Below are 18915 nucleotides of genomic sequence, written 5' to 3'. Positions count from 1 at the left end.
GCCCTGTTTGATTTTACTGACTATTAAAAGCTATCATCATCTGTTTATTTAGTGATTTTTCCCCCCCTAAACTACTTTTGCCAAGACTTCTTTCTTGTCATGTGTGGACACTGACATTTTTCATCTTGGTGGTCAAACCAGTAACCTGACAGATTTACCTAAAGAATTGGCACCAAAAAGGGAGGAAAAACCCTCTGTGGGTATTTGAAGATAGGTTCTTTTTTTTTTTTTTTTTTTTTTTTTTTTTTTTTTTTTTTTTTTTTTTTTTTTGAGACGGAGTCTCGCTCAGGCTGCAGTGGCGCGATCTCGGCTCACTGCAAGCTCCGCCTCCCGGGTTGACGCCATTCTCCTGCCTCAGCCTCCCGAGTAGCTGGGACTACAGGCGCCTGCCACCTCGCCAGGCTAGTTTTTTGTATTTTTTAGTAGAGACGGGGTTTCACCGTGTTAGCCAGGATGGTCTCGATCTCCTGACCTCGTGATCCGCCCGTCTCGGCCTCCCAAAGTGCTGGGATTACAGGCTTGAGCCACCGCGCCCGGCCGATAGGTTCTTTATTGAAATATTTTTGCAATAAATAGTCTGACCGTTTGCAGCTCGGCCTTAGTCTTCTGGTTGCACAGAGCTCAAAGATAAATTAGAGGTGCAAGCCTATGCTTCTGTCAGGTCTCCTCTGACCATGGCCCTGGGCATGTGTGTAGCACCTTGAATGCCCTCGAATATATGGGAGTCTTTCAAAGCCCTTAGTCCCTAACATATCTTCCTTCTTAGACTCTTTATTCTGAGGCTTTACACATTGCTGCTTGTCTTGTATGCTGTCTCTTACCTCAGAGAGCTTATTTGTAGTATATATATTTAAATCCTCTCAACAGATGCCAGCTGGGAATCTCTTCAAAATGCACAGCTATCATTTTTGAGACGGAGGTTGATATTGCTTCCACAGGTACCAGCAAGCTGCACCAAGAGTTTAATCTGCTGTCCCCATTGACACTGTTGATTTGGGGAATGGGCGATGATAGGCAAGTAAGCAAAAGACACTATAGTGCCTTCTAACCGAATTTTGCAGCTTCTTTGTTAAGCACTCCTCCTTTTGTAAGTTTTATTAGATTCAGGAATTCTGTAAAAGTCGATTTTGGTCAGTTTTTGTCAATCCAAGTGTTGTTTCATTGGAGAGGCTTATTCTTGAAGTTTCTAATAAACAATTTCCCATGATATCACTCCTTTCATATTCTCAAAAGGTTATCACTTGGTATGTAATTCAGGGTTTACTTTTTTTTTTATCCTGTCAGGACTTTAAAGCTGTTACTCTATTGTCTTTGAACTTACATAGTTTCCAATAGGAAGTCTGATACTAATCTTTGTCTTTCTGTATCTTTCTGTATCCTATTTCTTTAGCTTCCTTTTGAAGTTTCCTTTTAACTCTGGTTTTTAGCAGTTTGTGTATTTTGTTGTATTCTGCTTGGGAATTCTCTGATCTTACATTTGTTTTGACATCTTATGTGATTTTTTTGAACATTCTTCCCCATTATCTTATCAAATATTTGTTCTGCCTTGTACTTTGTCTTTCTGTCTGTAATTCTAACTATACCTATGTTATTCCATTTGATACTGTATCACGGCCTATTGTGGACTGTTAGGTCCTACTATCCCTGCTTTTAAAAAATATGAGACTTTATGTTTTTTAGAGCCATTGTAGGTTCACAGCAAATTTGAAGGAAGAGTATAGAGTGTGTACTTACATTCTCTGTCCCTACACTTGCTCAGCCTACCGTACTGTCAACATCCTGCATTAGAGTAGAACATGTTTTAACAGCTGATCAACCTGTATGACAAGTCATTATCACCCCAAGATGCTACTTTAAGTTAGGGTTGTGATATCCCCTTTATCTTTTTTTATTGTGTCTATTTGATTCTTCTCTTCTTTATTCATCTTGCTAGTAGTCTATGAATTTTGTTGATCTTTTCAAAAAACCAGGTCCTGGATTCATTGATTTTTTTGAAGGGTTTTTTGTGTCTCTGTCTCCTTCAGTTCTGCTCTGATGTTAGTTATTTCTTACCTTCTGCTAGCTTTTGAATGTGTTTGCTCTTGCTTCTCTAATTCTTTTAATTGTGATGTTAGGGTGTCAATTTTAGATCTTTCCTGCTTTCTCTTGTGGGCATTTAGTGCTATAAATTTCCCTCTGCACTCTGCTTTAAATGTGTCCCAGAGATTCAGGTATGTTGTATCTTTGTTCTCATTTGTTTCAAAGAACGTCTTTATTTCTGCCTTCATTTTGTTATGTACCCAGTAGTCATTCAGGAGCAGGTTGTTCAGTTTCCATGTAGTTAAGCAGTTTTGAGTGAGTTTCTTAATCCTGAGTTCTAGTTTGATTGCAATGTGGTCTGAGAGACAGTTTGTTAAAATTTCTGTTCTTTTATATTTGCTGAGGAGTGCTTTACTTCCAACTATGTGGTCAATTTTGGAATAAGTGCGATGTGGTGCTGAGAAGAATGTATATTGTGTTGATTTGGGGTGGAGAGTTCTGTAGATGTCTATTAGGTCAGCTTGGTGCAGAGCTGAGTTCAATTCCTGGATATCCTTGTTAACTTTCTGTCTCGTTGATCTGTCTGATGTTGACAGTGGGGTGCTAAAGTGTCCCATTATTATTGTATGGGAGTCTTTAAGTCTCTTTGTAAGTCTCTAAGGACTTGCTTTATGAATCTGGGTGCTCCTGTATTAGGTGCATATGTATTTAAGATAGCTAGCTCTTCTTGTTGAATTGATCCCTTGACCATTATGTAATGGCCTTCTTTGTCTCTTGATCTTTGTTGGTGTAAAGTCTATTTTATCAGAGACTAGGATTGCAACCCCTGCCTTTTTTTTGTTTTCCATTTGCTTGGCAGATCTTCCTCTATCCCTTTATTTTGAGCCTATGTGTGTGTCTGCATGTGAGATGGGTCTCCTGAATACAGCAAACTGATGGGTCTTGACCCTTTATTCAGTTTGCCAGTCTCCGTCTTTTAATTGGAGCATTTTGCCCATTTACATTTAAGGTTAATATTGTTATGTGTGAATTTGATCCTGTCATTATGATGTTAGCTGGTTATTTTGCTCGTTAGTTGATGCAGTTTCTTCCTAGCATCAGTGGACTTTACGTTTTGGCATGTTTTTGCAGTGGCTGGTACCGGTTGTTCATTTCCATGTTTAGTGCTTCCTTCAGGAGCTCTAATAGGGCAGGCCTGGTGGTGACAGAATCTCTCAGCATTTGTTTGTCTATAAAGGATTTTCTTTCTCCTTCACTTATGAAACTTAGTTTGACTGGATATGAAATTCTGGGTTAAAAATTCTTTTCTTTAAGAATGTTGAATATTGGCCCCCACTCTCTTCTGGCTTGGAGAGTTTCTGCCGAGAGATCCGCTTGTTAGTCTAATGGGTTTCCCTTTGTGGGTAACCTGACCTTTCTCTCTGGCTGCCCTTAACATTTTTTCTTGAATATCAACCTTGGTGAATCTGACAATTATGTGTTTTGGAGTTGCTCTTCTTGAGGAGTATCTTTGTGGCGTTCTCTGTATTTCCTGAATTTGAATGTTGGCCTGCCTTGCTAGGTTGGGGAAGTTCTCCTGGATCATATCCTGCAGAGTGTTTTCCAACTTGGTTCCATTCTCCCCATCACTTTCAGGGACACCAATCAGACTTAGATTTGGTCGTTTCACATAGTCCCATATTTCTTGGAGACTTTGTTCATTTATTTTTACTCTTTCTTCTTTACACTTCTCTTCTTGCTTCATTTATTTGATCTTCAATCATTGATAACCCTTTCTTCCAGGTTATTTAATCGGTTACTGAAGCTTGTGCATTTGTCACGTAGTTCTTGTGCCATGGTTTTCAGCTCTATCAGGTCATTTAAGGACTTCTCTACATTGATTATTCTAGTTAGCCATTTGTCAAATCTTTTTTCAAGGTTTTCAGCTTCTTTGCGATGGGTTTGAACTTCCTCCTTTAGCTCGGAGAGGTTTGATCAAGTGAAGCCGCCTTCTCTCAACTTGTCAAAGTCATTCGCCGTCCAGCTTTGTTCCATTGCTGGCGAGGAGCTGCATTCCTGTGGAGGGGGAGAGGCGCTCTGATTTTTAGAATTTTCAGCTTTTCTGCTGTGTTTTTTCCCCATCTTTGTGGTTTTATCTATCTTTGGTCTTTGATGATGGTGACGTACAGATGGGGTTTTGGTGTGGATGTCCTTTCTGTTTGTTAGTTTTCCTTCTAACAGTCAGGACCCTCTCAGCTGCAGATCTGTTGGAGTTTGCTGGAGATCTGCTCCAGATACTGTTTGGCTGGGTATCAGCAGTGGAGGCTGCAGAAGAGTGAGTATTACTGAACAGCAAATGTTGCTGTCTGATCCTTCCTCTGGAAGCTTTTTCTCAGAGGGGTTCCTGGCTGTGTGAGGTGTCACTCTGCCCTTACTAGGGGGTGCCTCCTGGTTAGGCTACTCAGGGGTCAGGGACCCACTTGAGGAAGGCAGTCTGTCGGTTCTGAAATCTCAAACTTGGTACTGGGAGAACCACTACTCTCTTCAAAGCTGTCAGACAGGGACATTTAAATCTGCAGAGGTTTCTGCTGCCTTTTGTTTGGCTCTGCCCTGTCCCCAGAGGTGGAGTCTACAGAGTCAGGCAGGCCTCCTTGAGCTGTGGTGGGCTCCACCCAGGTTGAGCTTCCTGGCCACTTTGTTTACCTAGTCAAGCCTCAGCAATGGCGGACGCCCTTCTGCCAGCCTTGCTGCCACCTTGCAGTTAGATCTCAGTCTGCTGTGCTAGCAATGAGGGAGGCCCCATGGTCGTGGGACCCTCCAAGCCAGGTACGGGATATAATCTCCTGGTGTGCTGTTTGCTAAGACCCTTGGAAAAGCGCACTATTAGGGTGGGAGTGACCCGATTTTCCAGGTGCTGTGAGTCACGATTTCCCTTGGCTAGGAAAGGTAATTCCCTTACCCCTTGCACTTCCCGGGTGAGGTGATTCCTCGCCCTGCTTCGGCAATCGCTCGGTGGGCTGCACTTACTGTCCTGCACCCACTGCCCAACACGCCCCTGTGAGATGAACCTGGTACGTCAGTTGGAAATGCAGAAATCACCCGTCTTCTGTGTCACTCACACTGGGAGCTGTAGCCTGGAGCTGTTTCTATTCGGCCATCTTGGAACCGCCTAAAACTATCATCAGAGAATATTATAAACACCTCTACACAAATAAACTAGAAAACCTAGAAGAAATGGATAAATTCATGGACACATACACTCTCCCAAGGCTCAACCAGGAAGACTAAACCAGTTGAATCCCTGAATAGACCAGTAACAAGTTCTGAAATTGAGGCAGTAATTAATAGCCTACAAACCAAAAATAGTCCAGGACCAGAGAGTTTCATAGCTGAATTCTACCAGAGGTACAAAGAGGAGCTGGTACTATTTCTTCTGAAACTATTCCAATCAATAGAAAAAGAGGGAATCCTCCCTAACTTGTTTTATGAGGCCAACATCATCCTGATACCAAAGCCTGGCAGAGACACAAGAAAAAAAGAGAATTTTTGACCAATATCCCTGATGAACATCGATGGAATAATCAGTAAAATACTGGCAAGCCGAATCCAGCAGCACGTCAAAAAGCTTATCCACCATGATCAAGTGGTGAAACTAGCAAGGCTGGTTCAACGTACTCAGATCAAGAAATGTAATCCAGCATATATACAGAACCAAAGACAAAAACCACATGATTATCTCAATAGATGCAGAGAAGGCCTTTGACAAAATTCAGCAGCCCTTCATGCTAAAAACTCTCAATAAATTCGGTATTGATGGAACGTATCTCAAAATAATAAGAGCTATGTATGACACACCCACAGCCAGTATCATACTGAATGGGTAAAAACTGGAAACATTCCCTTTGAAAACTGGCACAAGACAGGGATGCCCTCTCTCACCACTGCTATTCAACATAGTGTTGGAATTTCTGGCCAGGGCAATCAGGCGGGAGAAAGAAATAAAGGGTATTTAATTAGGAAAAGAGGAAGTCGAATTGTCCCTGTTTGCAGATGACATGATTGTCTGTTTAGAAAACCCCATCATCTCATCCCAAAATCTCCTTAAGTTGATAAGCAACTTCAGCAAAATCTCAGGATACAAAATCAATGTGCAGAAATCACAAGCGTTCTTATACACCAGCAACAGTCAGAGAGCCAAATCATGAATGAACTCCCATTCACAATTGCTTCAAAGAGAATAAAATACCTAGAATCCAACTTACAAAGGAAGTGAAGGACCTCTTCAAGGAGAACTACAAACCACTGCTTAATGAAATAAAAGAGGACAGAAATAAATGGAAGAACATTCCATGGTCATGGATGGGAAGAATCGGAATTGTGAAGATGGCCATAGTGCCCAAAGTAATTTGTAGATTCAGTGCCATTCCCATGAAGCTACCAATGACTTTCTTCACAGAATTGGAAAAAAACTACTTTAAAGTTCATATGGAACCAACAAGGAGCCCTCATTGCCATAACAATCTTAAGGCAAAAGAAAAACCTAGAGGCTTCATGCTACCTGACTTCAAACTATACTGTATGGCTACAGTAACCAAAACAGCATGGTACTGCTACCAAAATGGAGATATAGACCTATGGAGCAAAAGAGAGCCCTCAGAAATAATACCACACATCTGCAACCATCTGATCTTTGAGAAACCTGACAAAAACAAGAAATGGGGAAAGAATTCCCTATTTAATAAATGGTGCTGGGAAAACTGGCTAGCCATAAATAGAAAGCTGAAACTGGATCTCTTCCTTACACCTGACATGAAAATTAATTCAGAATGGATTAGAGACTTAAATGTTAGACCTGAAACCATAAAAAATCCTAGAAGAAAACCTAGGCAATATCATTCAGGACATAGGCATGGGCAAGGACTTCATGACTAAACCACCAAAAGCAATGGCAACAAAAGCCAGAATTGACAAATGGGATCTAATTAAACTGAAGACCTTCTGCACAGTAAAAGAATCTACCATCAGAGTGAACAGGCAACCTACAGAATGGGAGAAAATTTTTGCAATGTACTTATCTGACAAAGCGCTAATATCCAGAATCTGCAGAGAACTCAAACAAATTTACAAGAAAAAAACAACCCCATCACAAAGTGGGCGAAGGATATGAACGGACCCTTCTCAAAACAAGACATTTATGCAGCCAACAGACACTTGAAAAAATGCTCATCATCACTCGCCAACAGAGAAATGCAAATCAAAACCACAATGAGATACCATCTCACACCAGTTAGAATGGCGATCATTAAAAAGTCAGGAAACAACAGGTGCTGGAGAGGATGTGGAGAAATAGGAACACTTTTACACTGTTCGTGGGACTGTAAACTAGTTCAACCATTGTGGAAGACATTGTGGCGATTCCTCAAGGATCTAGAACTAGAAATATCATTTGTCCCAGTCATCCCATTACTGGGTATGTACCCACAGGATTATAAATCACGCTGCTATAATGATACATGCACATGTATGTTTATTGTGGCAATGTTCACAAATAGCAAAGACTTGGAAACAACCGAAATGTCCCTCAATGACAGACTGAATTAAGAAAAAGTGGCACATATACACCATGGAATACTATGCAGCCATAAAAAAGGATAAGTTCATGTCCTTTGTGGGGACATGGATGCAGCTGGAAATCATCATTCTCAGCAAACTATCACAAGAACAGAAAACCAAACACCGTATGTTCTCACTCATAGGTGGGAATTGAACAATGAGAGCACTTGGACACAGGAAGGGGAACATCACATACCAGTGCCTGCCATGGGGTTGGGGGAAGGGGAGGGATAGCATTAGGAGATATACCTAATGTAAATGACGAGTTAATGGGTGCAGTACACCAACGTGGGACTTGTATACATATGTAACAAACCTGCACGTTGTGCACATGTACCCTAGAACTTAAAGTATAATAAAACTTTAAAAAATAAGAAAAATAAATTAGGGTTGACTGTTGCTGTTAGTGTCTTGCTGATTTTGGACTCTGTTTTTACAAATCTGTAATGACACATCCATCATTATACATGTTTCACTGCCCTAAAAATCTTCTGTGATAGCATGTTTATCCCTTCCACCCACTAATTACTAGGTATTTAGTTACCAGGTATTCTTTTGTTTTTTTGAGAGGGAGTCGGAGTCTTGCTCTATCGCCCAGACTGGAGTGCAGTGGTGTGATCTCGGCTCACTGCAAACTCTGCCTCCCGGGTTCACGCCGTTCTCCTGCCTCAGCCTCCTGAGTAGCTGGGACTACAGGCGCCCATCACTGCACCTGGCTAATTTTTTTTATTTTTGGTAGAGACGGGGTTTCACCGTTTTAGCCAGGATGATCTCGATCTCCTGACCTTGTGATCCGTCCGCCTTGGCCTCCCAAAGTGCTGTGATTACAGGCGTGAGCCGCCGCGCCCGGTCCACCAATTCGTTTACTGTCTCCATAGTTTTGCCTTTTCCAAAATGTCATATGGTTGGAATCATGCAGTATGTATCCTTTTCAGATTGGCTTCTTTCTTAATAATATGTATTTAAGGTTCCTTCATGCGTTTTTAAGGCTTTCAAGCTGATTTTAATGCCAAATAATATTTCATTGTGAGGATGTGCATAGTTTATTCATTTACTTAGTGAGAATATCATGGTTCTTCCAAGGTTTGGCAGTCATGAATAAAACTGCTATAAACATCTGTGGAGATTAGTTTTAAGCTCATTTGGGTAAATGCCAAGTAATGTGATCACTGGTAATGGTGTGGATTGATTGTAGTTTATGAATTCTGTCATCCCCATTTTATTTTAAAGTAATTTCTTTTTTTTAATTGACAGGATTGCCTTTGAGGTTGTTTTAAAAGTTTTTGAGTTGTACAGCACTTGATTATTTTGCTGCATTGTGAAAGGACCTCTCCAGCAATGATTACTTCAGAATTACCAGTGTTGCAGTAAGTATTGTAATTTTCTTTTTTTTTTTTATTTTTTAAGGAAAATTTTGGGCCACTTATTTCTTTATGAAAATGCTGTCTTTGATGAGACATTTCAAATATGTTCTTTGATACTGGGACAATATGTTTGCAGTCTGAGTAGTAGTAGGGTGTGTAATTACCATATCCATTCATGGCTTTTGCTATTGAACTGTCAACATGTTTTCTGATAGTCAACAAAAAAATGTTAATGTCCTATATCAGGAGTCAGCAGACTGTGGCCCATGGGCCAAATCTGGCATGTTGTCTCTTTTTGCAAAATAAAATTTTGGATGAGAGCTGCACTTATTCCTTTATATACTGTTTATGACTACTTTGTATTACAAGTTGTGACAGTGATAGTATTGTCAGGAAAGCCTAAAATATTTAGTTTGACCATTTACAAAAAATAGTTTGGTGTCCCCTATCTTATACCGTACTCCTTCTCTGTCCCCTCCCTGCTTGCTTCTAGCTCCTTTATTATGATTCTTTCTTTTTCCTTAGATTGAGATTGTTGAGGTGTTCTGGCTACCAGAATAAGTCTAAGGGATATACCAGTTGACATTTTTGATGGCATCCCATTAGATTTGTTGGAGTTATAGGAAAGATTTAGAATTGGCCCTTTCCGCCATCTTTCCGCGCCGCCACAGTGGTGCGCATGAATGTCCTGGCTGATGCTCTCAAGAGCATCAACAATGCCGAAAAGAGAGGCAAACGCCAGGTGCTTATTAGGCCGTGCTCCAAAGTCATCGTCCGGTTTCTCACTGTGATGATGAAGCATGGTTACATTGGCGAATTTGAAATCATTGATGATCACAGAGCTGGGAAAATTGTTGTGAACCTTACAGGCAGGCTAAACAAGTGTGGAGTGATCAGCCCCAGATTTAATTTGCACCTCAAAGATCTAGAAAAATGGCAGAATAACCTGCTTCCATCCCGCCAGTTTGGTTTCATTGTACTGACAACCTCAGCTGGCATCATGGACCATGAAGAAGCAAGATGAAAACACACAGGAGGGAAAATCCTGGGATTCTTTTTCTAGGGATGTAATACATACATTTACAAATAAAATACCTCATGGACAAAAAAAAAAAGATTTAGAATTGGAACTTATTTTTATTTTTTATTTTCTTTTGAGATGGAATTTCCCACTGTTGCCCAGGCTGGAGCACAGTGGTACGATCTCGGCTCACTGCTACCTCCGCCTTCCAGGTTCAAGCGATTCTCCTGCCTCATCCTCCTGAGTGGGTGGGATTACAGGCACGTGCCACCATGCCCGGCTAATTTTTGTATTTTTAGTAGAGACGAGGTTTCACTATGTTGGCCAGGCTTGTCTTGAACTCCTGACCTCAGGTGGTCTGCCCGCCTCAGCCTCCCCAAGTGCCGGGATTACATGCGTGAGTCAGTGTGACTGGCCAGATTTAGAATTGGGACTATTTTGGGAAATATGATTGCAGGAATGGGAGATATTATTCCTTTCATAGCTTTTATCATGATGCAAATCGGGAATCTGCATACTTTGATTCTCTATGATAGCAATGGTTTAGATATAATAAAAGTGATGAGCACTTTAAGCAGTTATTTATATATATTATTGCTGCTCAATTCATTTACATACCTTATTTTCAAGAGAGAACCTGTGTTTGATCTCTTGGTCTTCTTTTTTCCCTTCCAACGTTCTAAGACAAAAAGCTATCCATATTTCTTTAAACTGCTTGAGAAACCATCAATACTGTCCTCCTGTCCTTTCCCTGACATATGGGAGATAAAATTTATTTCTGCCTACTTATTTCTTTTTTACCCCTGGACCTGAGCTTGATATCATATATATATATATATATATATGAACATATGTTAATATGGTATAAATACCATATTTATGTGATATTTAAGTTTGGAGTTCCCCCTATAGTATTTTCTTTCTTTTCTTTGTACTTACGCACTTCTGCCCTTACCTGGCCAAGCCACTATCTATTTAAGTCTTAGCTCAGGTGTTATGCCTCCAGCAAAGTACTTAATGTAACATTTTATAACCATCTCTTTTTTTTTCTGACCCATCTCCTAAACTGCATTGTGGGCCTTATTTTTGTATGTCCTACTGCTAGGACACTGTTGGGTATTAGTCAGGCCTTTAATAGCTCTTTGATAAAATATGAAATAGAGGTCATATTTAAATTGAAGTTGTATTACATGAGTTTGTATTAACATTATGATATCTAATGTATCATGCTTTGTAAGTGAATTTTTTTCAGAAAAATGTAAATCTGTAATATGTTTGTGGGTACTGGACCGTGGTGATCTGGGAGCTGGGTAAATGAGCTCTGGTTTAGATCTGTCAGCTGAAGACAGTACTCTTGGTTAAACTGAGATGTCTAATTTTGGTTTTTAACGTGTAGACGCTATAAAGACCACTCTAGTGCTTATCCTTATTATTTCTTGGCTTACTTAGATATTATAATTGCTGATGGATTTGTGACCTTAGTGCTGTTTACTGTTAAGCATTGTCAAAACATTATCATTTACTACATTTTTATCTTCCTGGAAGTATACTAGGTTCTGGGTAGATACAACATGTAGAACAGACTTAGTTCTTTTTGCCATGAAGCTTGTAAAGGTAGATATAAATAAAATAATCACAAATACATAGTTCTGAACTATCATTGGTGCTGTGAAGGAAAAGTAGGTATTATGAGAATTTTAATACATGCCTTTGTTTAGTCTAGTTTTCTGAGGAAGAGACAGTTGAATTGAGGTCTGTAGTGGGGTTTAGGGGAAGAAGAAGGGAGACCAGATGAGATTATGTCATGCAAGGACCCTGAGATATGTTTGAAGGCCTGAAATAAAGCCTCCCCCAACTGTCCCCGGCTTTTTTTTTCCTCCAGCACTGGGGATGGAGAGTGACATGAGATAAACTGTGAGTAGGGAGGAACAATATCATATCCGTACCTGCTAAGTCATGTTCAGAATTAGGTTTTTTTCTCTTCACTGTGTGTATTATTCCATGTTCACACTGCTATAAAGAACTACCAGGAACTGGGTAATTTATAAATATAAGAGGTTTAGTTGACTCATGGCATGGCTGGGGGGGCCTCAGAAAACTTAAAATCATGGCGGAAGGTGAAGGGGAAGCAAACACCTTCTTCACAACACGGCAGGGGAGAGAGAAGAGTGGAAGGAAGTGCCACACTTTTAAACCTTCAGATCTCATGAGAACTCACTATCACAAGAGCAGCATAGAGGAAATTGCCCCCATGATCCAGTCACTTCCTAGCAGGTCCCCCCTCGACAGGTGGGGATTACAATTCGAGATGAGATTTTGGTGAGGACACAGAGCCAAACCATATCAGCATGATAGAGATATAATAAGATACATACTTAGAAAATTACTTAGTGTAGTATAATATTAGATGGGAAAGGCCAACACTAGAAACAAGGGCACCTATCAGGAGAAGGATATTGCAGTATCTAGGGAAAAGATGATAACTTAAACGAGTTACCCTGGAGATAGAGAGAGGTAGACAGAATTTAGAGAGTCCTAGGGAGCAAAATCATTTTTTATATAAGATTTGATGTTATTCTTCCATGCTCTTAATTTATGTCTGGTAGTGTTACAAATGTGAACATTAGCCATTTGCAGGAGTTTTGAAGAGCAGTTAGTCAAAGTTTGAATTTCCATACCCCTTGACCTGTCATTTTCACTGCATATGTCCTAGAGAGAAACTGGATTGTGTAATAAGATTTATTTATGTACAAGAACAGTCATTTCAGCCCTGTTCGTAGTAGCGGAAAACTAGAGACAAACTAAATGCTCAATGATTGGGAAGTAGTTAAATAAGTTCTGTGCATATTATGGAGTGCCATTCAGGAATCTAATGTATTTATATGGAAGATTCACATGTATTTAACACTTAAAAAATGAAATATTGGTATTTATATTTTGAGAGAGAGAGACAGAGACAGAGAGATGTAAAAGCCTAAATATTTATGGCAGTGTCAAACTATTAACAGTGGTATTCTGCAGATGAGATTCAGAGTTAGGATGAGATAAAGTGAAACTTTTCCTGGTATTCTTGTATCTTTTCTATTGCTCGAAATTTTTTTTTAAAAGCCTAGAATTTGTTTTCATATGTCTTAATAATTAAACATACACATACTAACACATAACAGTGCATTAGCTGTTTGTTGGCAATAGTTCTCACTGTTTAAGCTGACTGCAATTGGAAGCATTATTAAACAAATTGTACTTTTCTGACTCTTGGTAGGGGCATCAATACCTATACTGCTGAAGAATAGGTTAGTTTCACTAATGGGTCACTTATTATATTCTAGAACCAACCTGCTCCTGTAGTTGCCTAGAGACTTATAAGCATCAGAAGCACTTGGAGATTTTGTCCACACAAGATAAATACAAAACATAATATTTGCATTGTATCTTAACATGAAAATAGAAAATTCAGGTTTATCTTGAGATCTAACTGGACTCTGCCAGTTACTAAGTGTGCAACTGTGGACAACTTTATCAGGTTTTCAGATCTTTCATTTCCTCATTCAAAAAATTGGGAAGATAACTTGCTTCTTACAAGGTTTTTGTGCATATGTATTCTAGATAACATATGTAAACTGACACACAGTCTATACTGAACATGGCCTGTTTGGATTGTAGTGAGGAGAAAAAGCAATATGATTTACTGTTCTTTAGTAGAGACAAATAAGATTGACTGGATCCAGGTTGGCAAATACTGCTAGTGGTTCAGATGCACCTTTTAAATAAAATGTTGAAACATAGCCACACCCATTAATTTGCATATTGCCTTTGGCTGCATTTATGGTATGTCACCAGGGTTGGGTAGTAGCTATAGAGAACTTAAGACCTATAAGCCTCAAATATATACAGTATGATTTTGTGGTTTTTTTTTTTTGCGTGTGTGGTTTTTTTTTTTTTTTTTGAAATGTAGTCTCGCTATGTTGCTCAGGCTGGAGTGCAGTGGTGTGATCTTGGCTTGGCCAACCTGCGCTTCCTGGGTTCAAGCGATTCTCCTGCCTCAGTGTCCCAAGTAGCTGGGACTACAGTTGCACACCACCATGCCCAGATAATTTCTGTATTTTTGGTAGAGACAGGGTTTCACTATGTTGGCCAGGTAGGTCTCAAACTCCTGACCTTATGATCTGCCCACCTTGGCCTCCCAAAGTGCTGGGATTACAGGCGTGAGCCACCAGGCCCGGCTGTATGGTTCTTTATGAAAAAGCTTGCTGACCCTGGACATCATTTACAATATTATTTATAGTTTTTTGTTGTTGTTCTGTTTGTTTTTGAGACAGAGTTCTACTCTGTTGCCCAGGCTGGAGTGCAGTGGTGCTATCTCTGCTCACTGCATCCTCCACCTCCCAGGTTCAAGCGATTCTCATGCCTCAGCCTCCATAAGTGTTGGGATTACAGGCGTGAACCACTGTGTCCGGTCTTATTTACAGTTTTAAATACCAGATTAACTTTAAAGATTTGTAAGTGGTGGAGTAACTTTGAAGATTTACAAGTGGGTAAGTAATGTGATGTGAGAGTGTTACTGGCAGTGGTGTGTAGAATGGCTTGAATAAGCAGAAATAGGGAGATAAATTGAGATCGTATCATGGGGAGTGGTGATTGTGGTAGTAATGCTGGAAGGAGTGAGAAACAAATTATATTGTGCTGAGAAGGATGACTGAGGTAGGATTATATTAGCAGGAGGCACAAGAAGACTGATATCATTCTATCAGTTCGAATTTATGGACAGGATAATGGTGACAATAAATGTGTATAGTAACTTAAATCTTATGCATAACTTAAATCAGTTAATTAATTGTATCTCTCTGAGTAGAAAGCCAGAAGTAAGTCAGGATTGGACTTAATTTTAGATGTGGCATTTGGTGAATTTGAGGTGGCATTCAAGTAAGCATGTCACGTGTGCAAGATAAAAATCTTGAGTCAGAGATCTGGAATGTGGTCGGGTGTACTGATAGGTATTGAAGTCATTTGCATAGAAGGTACATGTTAACTGGATGAAATCTCCAAGGGAGTGTAATATAAATGGAGAAGGGCAGACCTAACAGTTGAGCTTTAAGGAAGAGGGAATGAGCCTAAAAGAGCATTTGGTGAAGGAGATTGAGAAATAGTAGATTGTGAGTTGGACTTACCATTTGCTATATACTTTTCCTACTCTTTACAATTTTATGTAGTAACGTAGAATTTAGTGAAGAGATTCTTGTTCGTGCTGTCTAAACCTTTTCAATGCTGTGTTGAAGTCAGCTTGTATTGGCCTGTGAGAGTCCAATATTAAATTTTCAGGAATTTTGCAAGCTAGCTAAACACAACATATCTGTTTTTAAAAGTTAACTTATATAAGCTTAAATTAAATGTCATATGAAAAATAAAAATAGTAAATATTCAAAACTGATCACTTCCTAATTATTTCATGTTATTATTTATGCTCTTGAAGTTGTTATTTAAACCTGTTGTGTCTTTGTGGTAGAAATATGTTTTAATGCTGTACTACTGTTTATCACTTCCCAGCTCACTTTGGTTATACCACTTTGGGCATTTGAAATTGGCTATGGTAAGAATATGTACACCATGAAAATCAGCAAATGATAAAAATCAACGCTTAATTTATTGTTTTGTTGATTATGGACTTAAGAAAGTGATAGAGAAATTGTTAACAATGCAGATTCAACTTAAAGGTGTATCGGATGGTCTATACCCATTACAATACCAATAACAAAAAATTGAGGAAGCATTTTTCCTCAGCCGTTATCTGAGTCAGCAGAGAAGTTGCTCACACCATTGACTAATGAGTGAAGTTTCAACAAATGTCTTTATCATTTTACTTGCATCCTACTCATTAAAGTGAGCAAAAATAGAAACCACCTTTCATGTTAAAATTCCTATTCATTCATCAGTTGCACCTGTAGGTTAGATTCCAATATAAGAGTTGGGCAAAAATTATCTTTAAAATTATTTTGTGAGAATCAGTTGGTTACGTGGAATTTACAATAAAGAATTTACAATAAAGTATTTTGTGTTTTATTATTGTTTGTAAATTATGTGCTAAGCATCCTTTATGTCTTTTTTGTTTTGTTTTGTTTGGTTTTTATTCAGAGTATCGCCCTGTCACCCAGGCTGGAGTGCAGTGGCATAATCTCAGCTCACTGCAACCTCTGTGGGTTCAAGTGATTCCCTTGCCTCAGCCTCCTGAGTAGATGGGATTACAGGCACGTGTCACCACGCCTGGCTAATTTTTGTATTTTTAGTACTAATGTGGTTTTACTCTGTTGGCCAGACTGGTCCCAAATTCCTGATCTCAGGTGATCCATCCGCCTCAGCTTCCCAAAGTGCTGAGATTATAGGCATGAGGCACTGTGCCCGGCCATATGTCTTAATACTTATAACTTAGGTGTTTGTATTTTTTTTTTTTTTTTGAAGAGCCAGTTAACTGGCACAACACTGATCTTCATGACTTTATAAGATAAATAAAAATCTTCCTAAGCCTTCATATTTTTATACTGAAGAATTAGTCTTTTGCAATTATATTTTGCATTTATTTTTGTATAGCAGCTCTCATTTCCACAGTTATTTCTTCCTCTTCATTTCCCTCTTTAGTTGGGGGATTCATTTCACTTACTGTCATGTGAAATTAGGAAGAGAGGGTAACATTTTTAGTTTGCTAAAGAGTTTTTTTGAAAGTAGAAGTATAAACCACTTCTAATCAGCCATACAGCAGGAGGTAAGGAAAGTAGTGAAACAGAAATGCATTATACTTACTAATTTGTTCACTAAAATAATATAATAACATTTTCTAGGGATTCAACTAATGAAACTACTGCCCATTCCGATGCTGGCAGCGAACTTGAAGAAACAGAGGTCAAAGGAAAAAGAAAAAGGGGTCGTCCTGGCCGGCCTCCAGTATGTATTATGCTTGTCTTCTTTATTCCTTTAATAGTGACCATGTTAATGAGTTTATATGAGTTGTTAATTCTAGTGCTAGTATGGCTAATACTTAAAAACAAATTCAGTAACACAATAGATTGGAAACTTTGTTTCACATAAATTGTCTTGGCAGTGATCAGGAAAAGGAAACGATTGTCCTATGATTTTGTTGCCCTCCTTCTCTTTGTAAATAAATGGTAGTCCATGTGAAGGCATAGAAGAAGGTCACTAACAATGAATGAGGTTTAGTTAGTTAAGACTTCCTGCTTTTCAGATGCAACTCTGATTCCTTATGAGCTCCCAAGTACTATTTTGGAGTTTGGGGCCAGTCTCAGATTATATTCTCATTGATAACCTGATTGGGAAGTTTAGAAGAGCTCTAGATAATCCTACTTTGAGAGATAGCTTAATGTATTGTAAGAGCATCAGTCATAATTTAAGCGTGCATAAACCCTCTAGAAGATACTCTTATCTACTTGTCAAGGGGTTAAGGGTTATACTGTTCTACGTTTTCTTTTTGATGTGATTTGCTATTAGTAGTTTTTTTTTCTATTTTATGAAAGTTCTTCTAATGGAAACTCTTAGCCTCCTTTTAATAGGAGACATCATATAATGAACCTCCCATATAGCCATTACCCAGCTTTAGCAGTTATCAAATCATGGCCAATCTTGTTTCATCTCTTCACCCCTCCTCCTTTTTTTCCATCCTATGTTATTTTTAAGGTCATTCTAGACATCATTCTATCTGTAAATATTTTATTGTGTATTGCTAAAAATAAGGGCCTGTTTCTTTTTTTTTCTCCCCCCTCTCCGAGATGGAGTCTCACTCTGTTGCCCAGGCTGGAGTGCAATGGCACAATCTTGGCTCACTGCAACCTCTGCCTCCTGGGTTCAGCGATTCTCCCACCTCAGCCTCCTGAGTAGCTGGGATTATAGGCGCCCACCACCACGCCCAGCTAATATTTTCTATTTGTTTTTTAGTAGAGATGGAGTTTCATCATGTTGGCCAGGCTGGTCTCGAACTCCTGACCTCAGGTTATCCACCCGCCTCAGCCTCCCAAAGTGCTGGGATTACAGGTGTGGGCCACCGCACCTGGCCCTCTTTTTTTTTTTTTTTTTTTTTTTTTTACACTACCACAGTATCATTTTGAAGTCCCAATATAAAATATTTTATTAATATCACCAAATAGCCAGTTTTATAGTTTGTAATCATCTTATGAACATTTAAAATCTAATTTGGTGGTTAGAGTCATGACACAGGAATGATACACCCCGTGCAATTGGTGGTTATGTTGCTTAACCAGTTATTGTCTATGTCTTTTATAGTGAGTTACACAACAAGATTGATTTTTAGATATAGTTAAGTCATTTTTCCCTCTTGTTTGCCAGAATTTTTAATTAATTACTCCTCCAGGCCAACCTTAAAGTAAAAAAAGAAGAAAGACTTCTTGTATTTTGCTATACACTTGCTTTTATCCTCTACTTTTATTTAAAGGAAAAAATAATGGGGGAAGACATGCAGTATAGTAACTTTTTGTATTCATTTGTAGAAGTATTTGGTGGTACAGTGTTCCTTACAAACATATTTTGGGAAAAGTGAAAGAATTTTGCACTTGGAAGCTGGCAACTATTCTAGCTCCCATTACTACCATGTGATTCTTCTGAGACTATAGGCAAGTTTCATTGCTATCCTGAAAATCTCAGATTGTAACTGCAAAATTGGGAATAAGACTAGACTTGCTTAAAGGTAGGAGAATGAATTGTCCACATGATTGCTTACTTGAATTTGTTCTCCCCCACTTGAAATTCTTCGCTTACAGGATTCAGATTAAGTGCTGTCTTCTTAAAGAAACTTTTTTATTTTTCCTAAAAAGAATTTACCACCCCATTCAGGAGGCTATTGTATTATTCCTTAGAACTTGTTTAAGTTTTATATGTGTACAGCTGAATCCTTGTAATGTT

General features: G+C 39.0%; 2 protein-coding genes across 14 annotated transcripts in view; both read left to right on the top strand.

Annotated features, from left to right (window-relative positions):
- STAG1 (STAG1 cohesin complex component) overlaps positions 1-18915 on the top strand; it is a 402189-nt gene that overhangs the window by 110288 nt on the left and 272986 nt on the right. For all 13 annotated transcript variants that reach the window (XM_074031098.1, XM_074031099.1, XM_074031097.1 and 10 more), the window contains 2 exons: positions 8866-8978; positions 16827-16929. Coding sequence is in view for 9 of the 13 variants with exons in the window: in XM_074031097.1 (XP_073887198.1) it covers positions 8950-8978; positions 16827-16929 (132 nt within the window). In the remaining 4 variants the exon portion in view is untranslated. The remainder of the gene's footprint in view (positions 1-8865; positions 8979-16826; positions 16930-18915) is intronic.
- On the top strand, positions 9614-10090 carry LOC102146977 (small ribosomal subunit protein uS8-like). Its single transcript, XM_045385130.3, has one exon. It carries the CDS (start codon positions 9655-9657, stop codon positions 9997-9999), a length of 345 nt encoding a protein of 114 aa, XP_045241065.2. The 5' UTR covers positions 9614-9654; the 3' UTR covers positions 10000-10090.

The sequence above is a fragment of the Macaca fascicularis genome, chromosome 2 (assembly GCF_037993035.2).
Source record: "Macaca fascicularis isolate 582-1 chromosome 2, T2T-MFA8v1.1".
Taxonomy (NCBI): domain Eukaryota; kingdom Metazoa; phylum Chordata; class Mammalia; order Primates; family Cercopithecidae; genus Macaca; species Macaca fascicularis.
This window is presented reverse-complemented; position numbering and strand designations above follow the sequence as displayed.

Coding starts and splice junctions, on each gene's coding strand:
- LOC102146977 (XM_045385130.3), top strand. CDS start 9,655: ATGAATGTCCTGGCTGATGCTCTCAAGAGCATCAACAATGCCGAAAAG.